The 9,011-nt window shown below is 40.1% G+C and overlaps 1 protein-coding gene across 1 annotated transcript; it reads left to right on the top strand.

The window, feature by feature from the left end:
- The first annotated feature begins 2,380 nt into the window (after window positions 1-2,380).
- On the top strand, window positions 2,381-8,312 carry LOC116046129 (RNA-binding protein 33-like). Its single transcript, XM_036005318.1, has 8 exons — window positions 2,381-2,712; window positions 2,922-3,098; window positions 3,361-3,482; window positions 3,557-3,722; window positions 5,625-5,740; window positions 5,820-6,206; window positions 6,324-8,145; window positions 8,216-8,312. The coding sequence occupies exons 1-8, from the start codon at window positions 2,436-2,438 to the stop codon at window positions 8,272-8,274; spliced, it is 3,126 nt and encodes a 1,041-aa protein (XP_035861211.1). The 5' UTR covers window positions 2,381-2,435; the 3' UTR covers window positions 8,275-8,312.
- The last annotated feature ends 699 nt before the right edge of the window (window positions 8,313-9,011 follow it).

Here is a 9,011-nt window from a genome sequence, read left to right as displayed (position 1 = left end):
ACTCAAGTAGTGTCAGACATTTAAACATCTGCACTTTTTAAAAAGTTATAAAGCAAAATTAGGTGAAAGTTGTCTTTAACTCTTGGATTCAGAATGAATGAGGAGAAACAAACACTTTACTATCTAATAACAAACTTTAGAGCCTTCTTGATCAGACCAAAGGAAAGATGACCTGTTGAACTGTTAGCTTTCATTAATAGAAAACCCTGTAAAAAGTAAACCCCATACAGCTTTTCCCTGTTTCTCCGTTTTCCCCCTATTTCTCACACTATCATATATATTCTGTATCTGCTCGTCCCAACTCTTTGAAGATATATGATGTTGACACTGAGTGAAACATACAAACTCAATAATTCTTACTTTGTAAGGCCCCACAATGGATTTGCATCATTTTAGATGCATTTCCCCCACTCAGACTCACATTTGGTATCCTGGGAAACTTGAGATGCCCACTAGAATTTAAAATGAAGTTATGTAGTTCTGAACAATGTTTGCCTGCACAGCATGAGTTTGTGACAACTGTTAAGGGTTTAAACCCATATATAACCTAAAGTTGTTGTCCACATCCATTCAGCAACCAGTTAGATCTGAAAAAGGCAGTCATGGACACCATGACATCGTAAGTGCCAATTGTTTGCTATAACAAATTATTGTTGGTAGTTTTTTGAGGACATTTCTCTTACTCGTCTATGTGGAAAAACTATTCTCTACAGGCTCAGAGAAAGCTAAACAGATATAGGCCTTAACAAACTCAAATTATATTACTAAAGGCCTGAAAACAAATATAATAATTAAGCCTAAAAAAACTTAAGAAGACTGTCTAATAAGCCTTACAAGAAGATAAATAAAATGTGTCACATTGTAGTAACTGTAGACCGTGGTAAAGTTGGTTTTATATTGGACATTGGATATTCGACACATTCGAAAAATCTATTATGCGGCTTGCCATTTTGACCGATTCATGTCAAACCACTTTTGGTGAACTCAGCTAACCCCCCTACACATAACACAAAGCTTCTTTTTTTAAAAAAAAAAAAACATCCTTTGATTTTTAAAATATTTTGTGAAGAAATCCTATAAATCTATTATGCGGCCTGACCTTTTGATCTATTCATGTCAAACCACTTTTGGTGAACTCAGCAAACCCCCCTATACATTGCACAAAGTTTCTTTTCTCAAAAACCTTTAATTTCATAGAATTTTTATTAGACAAAAATTGCGCAAATTACGCACAAACAAATTTGTGTAGGTAACTATGAAAACACCAACTTATCTCAACCAAAATAAATGCTACCGACACAAAACTTTAGATCCTAGTTTGCCATGACCCTCTGGGGGTCCCCCACGCATTTTAAGATCGGCCATTAAGGGGCGCTGTAGCCAACGTAGACCAGTTTCGGCCCTTCTAGTCAATCAATGTTAATGGGACATTTGCAACGGCAACGTACCACAGACCTTGCGGCTCACACATGTCAATATTTACTGATGTTTGCCTCCTCACCGTTACGCTTTGGGTCCCACTTTCACGCGCGCCCCGGGTCGTCGGGGGCTACTCACGACCCTGTCATAAATGCTTGCAGTTCTAGTTATTTATTGTTTTTCACACAGTGTACATTGAAACAATTCTTCTGGAACATGTACCATTCCGGTTGCTGGAGTGCAGAGATCTTGGAACCATCTTCTGCATGAGTCAAATTGGGTCTACAAAGATAAAATAAAATAATAAAAATAATAAAAAAATATTTAAAAAAAATGAAAGGATGTTTTTTTGAGAAAAGAAGCTTTGTGCAATGTGTAGGGGAGTTAGCTGAGTTCACCAAAAGTGGTTTGACATGAATAGGTCAAAAGGTCAGGCCGCATAATAGATTTATAGCATTTCTTTTACATTAAAAAATATTTTAAAAATCAATGGATATTTAAAAAAAAAAAAAAAAAAAAAAAGCTTTGTGTTATGTGTAGGGGGGTTAGCTGAGTTCACCAAAAGTGGTTTGACATGAATAGATCAAAAGGTCAGGCCGCATAATAGATTTACAGCAATTTTTAATATTGAAAAATATTTTAAAAATCAAAGGATGTTTATTTTGAAAAAAGCTTTGTGTTATGTGTAGGGGGGTTAGCTGAGTTCATCAGAAGTATTTTGACATGAATAGGTCAAAATGGCAAGCCGCATAATAGATTTTTCGAATGTGTCAAATATCCAATGTCCAATATAAAACCAACTTTACCACGTTAACTGTAGTCTTTCACTGCCAAAAGGCAACAGAACCACAAGCCGCCCTTAATTGCTCTATTGACAACACCTGCTATGGTGAGGTGTTTGATTAAAGTAATTATGCCAGACCAGAGCCCTTAACACCACCTGTGTTGAGGAGAGCTCAGCGTTTGTAGGACACTGTTGAGGCAGTTTACCCGTGTAGTGCTTTTTCTTAGTTCCAATGGCATGCAGAGAGAGCAGGGGCAGAAGGATTTTACTATGTTTAGGACTTTTAGTGTTTGCTAGTACATTTTGCCATTGCACAAAACTGACAAAACTTAAGGCATTGGATAAATTAAGAGGAAACTCGACGCTAAGCAAAGGTCAAGCTAAAGCAGGGGATCTGCACCATGGAAGACTCCTAATTGGGCAAAATTCTCTGCCAGATGATAAACTCAACGGACCCAAAGCCACAAAGAACATCCTGGATGTTGATACAGATTACCAAGAAGACATGGGTATGTAAAGGAGAAATGTGTATACAATCCTGCATGAAAAAACACTATAGAAGTTGTAAAACATTACTTTTAACGTTGTTTTGGACCCATCAAGTCCTATGCATGTATTACACCTCTTGGCTTGTATTTTGTTTGAGTTGAATCTGTGTACATCGTTATTAGAACAAAAAATGTATTGATTTGAACTTGATCAAAACTATTTTTAAAAGGTTGGGGCGACCCTAAGCAAGCTCAAAAACAGGGTTATAGCTTTTCAATGCCAGACAACGCAGCAGTGGAACAACTCCTTCTAATGGACCCAAAGGTTGAATGTACAGGAGACTCCATGAAGCTTCAAGTCCAAAATGCTGCCTCTACCTCTGGATCTCTGTTCTTTGTAGATAGGGGTAAGTTTACAGGCTCTTGTGGAATTTACAGCTGTATCATTTATACTATACACAATACTTGTGTATTGACTGAGAAGTTTCATGCACTTGTTTCCTATATATATATATATATATATATATATATATATATATATATATATATATATATATATATATATATATATATATATATATATATAATATATATATATAATAAATATAATATATAATAATATAAAAATTAAATATTTTAATTTTTTTTTTGTCGCATGTAATTGCTCAGGAAGTCACCTGTCTCCTCTGGCTCTGTCCAAGTTGCCACCAAGCTGTGGTTACACCATCAGGTCAACGCGAAGAGATTTAGTGTTAGTTGCACCTTACGATGGATGCTTTGTCGCTCTTGAGGTGGGATACTTTGTTCTGAAAGCATTGCATGCTTGAACCATGTACACCTGCAACATTTTGCTTTCTGGTTTTAGGAGGATAGCTATGTTCTCCCAATGCGTTGGTTGGGGTTAAACGTGAGGATGTCATGCCCTTTGATGAAGCCGCCTTCACCTAACCCACCGATGGTCACCTGCCACGCCGAGGGCATGGTCGTGAAAACTGGATGGACCGTCTCAATCGCTAAGATTAATATGAATTGTAAGTTTTGCCTTTTTTTTTAATTTTTTTTCCGCTTAAGATCAACACTGAATAAAGGCATATGTCATGACAAATAATGGCTACAACAATTTAGTTGTCAAGGAATTGCTGTCACTTAAGTGACACCTGTGCTTCTCCTGCTATTCCATGTCAGAATGTCTGCAGTGAGAAGTCTCTGAACTCTCATCGCAAGGCAAACCCCAGTCAATGATGCAGCGTTAGTATTTGCTTTGGGTGACATTAAAGCTGCAGTGGATAAAATGCAACACCAGAATTTAAAGTAGGGTGAGACATTTTCCTGCAGTGCTCCCTTTCCCCATATTGGCAGCTCAGTTTTAGTTTCTTTGCCATATCTCACCACCCCAAAAAATGCTTTCTAGTTAGGCTTCTGAAATATGATCTCCTTTTATTGGGTGGCTTGGTAGTAAATTGCTGTCAGACAATAGTGGCTCAGTTAGTTCATAAATAACATATTCTTACGTCAATATTGCTTCTTACCAGTGTTGAGCACGCTACTTGGAAAGTTTAGTTAGCTAAGCTACCAGTTATCCTACACAAGTTGCACTACACTGAAGCTAATTCTAGCCCCCAAATGTATTGTGATTTTTGAAAACGTCCATGTATACAACATACAGGCATCAGTGATCTTCAGCAGTTTTATTTCAGACCTCAGGAGCAGGCTCTACTGCACTTGAGCTTCAGATATTCTCAGGGAAATGTATATGGTTGTGTGGATGCTACTGCACTACTTGATCAATAAAAGAGCTAAGCTACTGAAAAGCTATTTGATTCAGAAAACCGCGATGCTATTGAAAAGTTAATTGAGTAATGCCACTGCTTGCAATACAAGTTGGATTAAGTGCTGTAATACCGTTGGCACAGGTTGCTAATGCTACTTTTTATTTGCCAGGTGTCATAGAGACAAATGCCGGTTGGCATAAAATGCCTCGTACATCGGACCGGTAAAACCTGAGATCTACCCAACTCTAGTGCCTACCACAGCTTTAAGTTGTCCTGGACTTATCCTGCGTCCTGAGTCTTTATCTACTAACTGTAGCTGTCCCAACTTGGCTAATAGAGCATATTTTCTTTCAGTCTTTAAAAGTTCAGTAGGTAACTTTTTAAAATGTATTTGTTAAAACTGTCACTAACCTGACAGTAGCACATGAAGACACATGATCTGTGAATAAATCAAGTTCCTCTGCCTCCCCGTAGTACTTCTGTGGTAATTGCAAGTTTCCACTGTGCCAGAAGATTTAACAACCAGAACCGAGGAGTCTCTAACCCATTGTCAATGACTGCTCTAAACTTAAGTCAAACTGTGAAACTAGGCGGCACTGAATTAAAATATGAATCAAAATTCTGCTACTGCATTGCCTATTTCTCACCTTAAATGTTTTCAGAAAAATATTTTGGTGTACTGTTTAGCTGTAAAATTAGTTTGTGCCCAAGTCATGCCAAAACCAGGCACCGCTCACTTACTGGCCTAAGCAAACAATTTTTCACAGGTCTGATTTCATGTGACAGTTTGAGCAAATATGTAAGTTATTTGAGTTACCAACCGTAGTTTTAGGAAACTTCTGATTTTATAATTGCTCATTTCTCAATTTTAATTAAGTGGTTGGATTACTCAGGTTGTTTAATGGGGTTTAAGCTGTATTAAAATGGTCTGAAAGGCCTCTAATCATGTGGTAGAGTAGCACTCGTATTACAGAAGTTAAAGGAATACACTTTTGGAGAATGATATCTTCAATGTAGCAAGCTATTAACACATTTGCATTTAATTCATTTTGAGAGGGAAAGGGAAATGTTTGCCCTTGTGACTAGATGTCGGTTTACATTCTTTTTTAAAGTGTATTTTTCTGTAATTACTTTACAGTGCTGTAATCTATTACTTTACAGTGAATGGTAACTGGGAGCCATTGATGAAGGCTTCACCCAGATGTGGTTTCAGTGTAGTTGTACATCCCGAAGGTGTGGTCATCTCTGTTCGCTATACACCCTGCATGGAGAAAAAGGTATGATGCATTTATTTAACTCTCAAATTTCACCTTTATTAGAAAATGTTTAGTATAATCTATTGACCTTGTGTTCTAGGATGGAATGTACACCCTTGAATTGGCTGGAGAGGGAGAAACTAAAATTTCCTGTCCATCACTGCCTTGGCCACCAGCATCTGCAGCTCCACAGCAGCCCTTCTACCCTCAGCCAGAGACTGAAAAGCCTACTGCTGCTCCAAGGCCTCCACAGACTAAAGCCCCTCAGGGCAAAGTACAACCACCGTTCTACCCCTATCCCTTCTACCCTCAGCCAGAGACTGAAAAGCCTACTGCTGCTCCAAGGCCTCCACAGACTAAAGCCCCTCAGGGCAAAGTACAACCACCGTTCTACCCCTATCCCTTCTACCCTCAGCCAGAGACTGAAAAGCCTACTGCTGCTCCAAGGCCTCCACAGACTGAAGCCCTTCAGGGCCAAGTACAACCACTGTTCTACCCCTATCCCTTCTACCCTCAGCCAGAGACTGAAAAGCCAACTGCTCCTCCAAGGCCTCTGCAGACTGAAGCCCCTCAGGGCCAAGTACAACCACTGTTCTATCCTTATCCATTCTACCCTCAGCCAGAGACTGAAAAGCCAACTGCTCCTCCAAGGCCTCTGCAGACTGAAGCCCCTCAGGGCCAAGTACAACCACTGTTCTACCCTTATCCATTCTACCCTCAACCAGAGACTGAAAAGCCAACTGCTACTCCAAGACCTCTGCAGACTAAAGCCCCTCAGGGCCAAGTACAACCACCATTCTACCTCGATCCCTTCTACCCTCAGCCAGAGACTGAAAAGCCAACTGCTGCTCCAAGGCCTCCGCAGACTAAAGCCCCTCAGGGCCAAGTACAACCACCATTCTACCTCGATCCCTTCTACCCTCAGCCAGAGACTGAAAAGAACCCCCAGCCTGTAACATCACCCCCTGCTACCTCCATGCAGCAACCACAACAGGTCATAACTCACACCAGTGATCAACCATCCTGGGAATCTGATGTTCCAGAACTTAGTAATAGTGATGTAGTCCCACAAGGCCCTCAACTGGGCTCTCCATATATGCTACCTGTGTACTGCCCTCAGTTTTGCCCATCTGGAATTTCTAATTGCTGTCCACAAATTTCTTTTCATCAACATCACCATCATATTATTCCTTCTGGGCTTGATAGTAAAGATGCACCTTCACTTTATCCAGGACTGCCATTCCCCCAATTGGCACATTCTGGGTTTGGCGGTGGTTTAGGTTCTGGTCCCCTTCCTCAAAAGCCAACCAAACCGCAATCTACCACAACTCCCACCTCTGCACCCATTTCATCTCATTCCCAGTACCTTCCATCTGGAAATGAAAAGCGGCCATATCACCAGCCACCAGATGGCAACCCTGCTGTACTAAATTATCCCAGCAAGCATGGACGTTTTGAACAGCCAATTTATCCTTTTGTACCAAATTCACTATATCCGTATTGGCCATATCTACCACAAAATGAGGCACTGCAAAGAATACCACAAAGCCAATCACCAGCTCACTACAATGTGCACTCGAAACCTCAAGCTCCAGGTAATGAACCAGTAAAGCCAGTGCTGCAATATAATGAACAGTCTCCAATGCAGCACAATGGCCAATTATTAGCATGGGACATTAATAATCCTTCTGGGCCTGATTTCATGTCTTATATTGGCCAATATCTACAACAGCAGCGCAAGGCAAACCAGCAGAATACACCTACATCCGCGGAACTACAACAATCTAACAAAGCCAGTAAATCTAGACTAATGCATCCAAAAGTCCAAAATGAAATTGATCGTCCTCTGGTCCCTTATGACATGCTTCAAGATGCTCAAGCACAAACTTATGACAAGTCGACAACCCCCAACAATACCTCCCAGCCAGAACATCAACAGACTGTTCACTCCTATCCTGAACCAAAGAGTTATGTGCTGCTACAGCATGGCCCACCAGGTAGGGAGTCCAACCGTTTCAATGAATCTCCACTGCCTTCCAGAGACCTGGTTCGTGATGCAGACTTGCAGGCACACAATCTTGCAAGGCATCACAGTAGCAGACCTCAAGATCCTCAAAATGTTAAGCCCCAACAAGAAAACTCCCAACACCCCCAAATGTTGGGGAAAGGAATGTCCCGTCCTTTACCTGATGTCAACTACATGCCAAGGCCTGGTGATAAATCAAGTTTACCATTTATCTCTTTGGATGGCCCACATTCTGTTCCTTTGCCCCAGGACCCCTTTGTCAATGGGGCACATTTAAACCCTAAATTCAAAGACTTCTGGAGGCCTATGACACCTCTAGGCTCCGGCCAAAGCATTGAACCTCATGTTCTTGTAAAAGCATTTCAACAAAGAAGCTCTGCAGCTAACCAACAAGCAAATGGTATGTTAAAGTGATTTTCTTTTTTTCTTTTTTTAACCATGTCATTGGGACTAATGTGTGTCTCCTGCAGGACTTAACCAACCCAACCAACCCATCCTTCAGAGAGGTGGAAATCGGAGGCAGAAATGAGTTACCTTTATCAATGTGAATAAACAATTGGAACTAGACTTCCTAAGGGTTTTTTTTTTGGAATAGGCTTAGGAATCTTGTCTGAGGGTTGCATTTGTGTGGGGAAACAAAATCTAAAATGTCATCTCTGCAGGATGGTCAGTTAAGGACAACCTGTTTATTTGAGGGTTTTATATTTGGTACTTGTTGGCATTTATCTGCTGTTGTGACTCTAAAAGTGCATTGCCCTTGAACCTATTTGTCTTGCTTATTTTGTCTTGCCATGAACTGGTACTTCCTGAACATTGACCCATTCATGTAAATATACTTAACAAGAATTTCTGTAGCCTCAAAGTAATTTACAGCCCTAACCTTTTTCTGATTGAGTGTTTAAAATAACTTCAAATGTAGTTTATTTATACAGTTTGGTTAAGGCTTTTTCTCTTCTGAACAGTCTAATTTAAACAACCTATGACTACCAGATTTGAATTTTGAAAGCGTTTGAGTAATGTTTAAGATAAACATGACAATTTGAGCAACTTTTTTTTTTGTGGAAATGTCAATGGGTTCACAGGAATGTCATTGGCACAAGTCAACACAATTGGCAAACCACTTTGTTTTGCAAGTGCCCTGGGGCATGAATGAAAGTTATTCAAAGTTCGGCGCTATCAGTGTGTCCTCATCAAACCTGGCTTATGTAAGTCTATCCTTTGACTGCTACTATCAAATGTACTGAAGTAGTGTGAAGTTTCAATACA

Source organism: Sander lucioperca, chromosome 9 (assembly GCF_008315115.2).
Source record: "Sander lucioperca isolate FBNREF2018 chromosome 9, SLUC_FBN_1.2, whole genome shotgun sequence".
In the NCBI taxonomy this organism is placed as follows: domain Eukaryota; kingdom Metazoa; phylum Chordata; class Actinopteri; order Perciformes; family Percidae; genus Sander; species Sander lucioperca.
Note: the sequence above shows the minus strand (reverse complement) of the source record. Positions and strands in the feature narration are given on the sequence as shown.

Bases quoted from the DNA above. Each gene is read 5' to 3' on its own strand.
- LOC116046129 (XM_036005318.1), top strand. From the start codon at position 2,436: ATGGCATGCAGAGAGAGCAGGGGCAGAAGGATTTTACTATGTTTAGGA. The intron at 3,483-3,556 runs GTGGGATACTTT...TTCTGGTTTTAG, and splicing joins GATGCTTTGTCGCTCTTGAG to GAGGATAGCTATGTTCTCCC. The intron at 5,741-5,819 runs GTATGATGCATT...CTTGTGTTCTAG, and splicing joins CACCCTGCATGGAGAAAAAG to GATGGAATGTACACCCTTGA.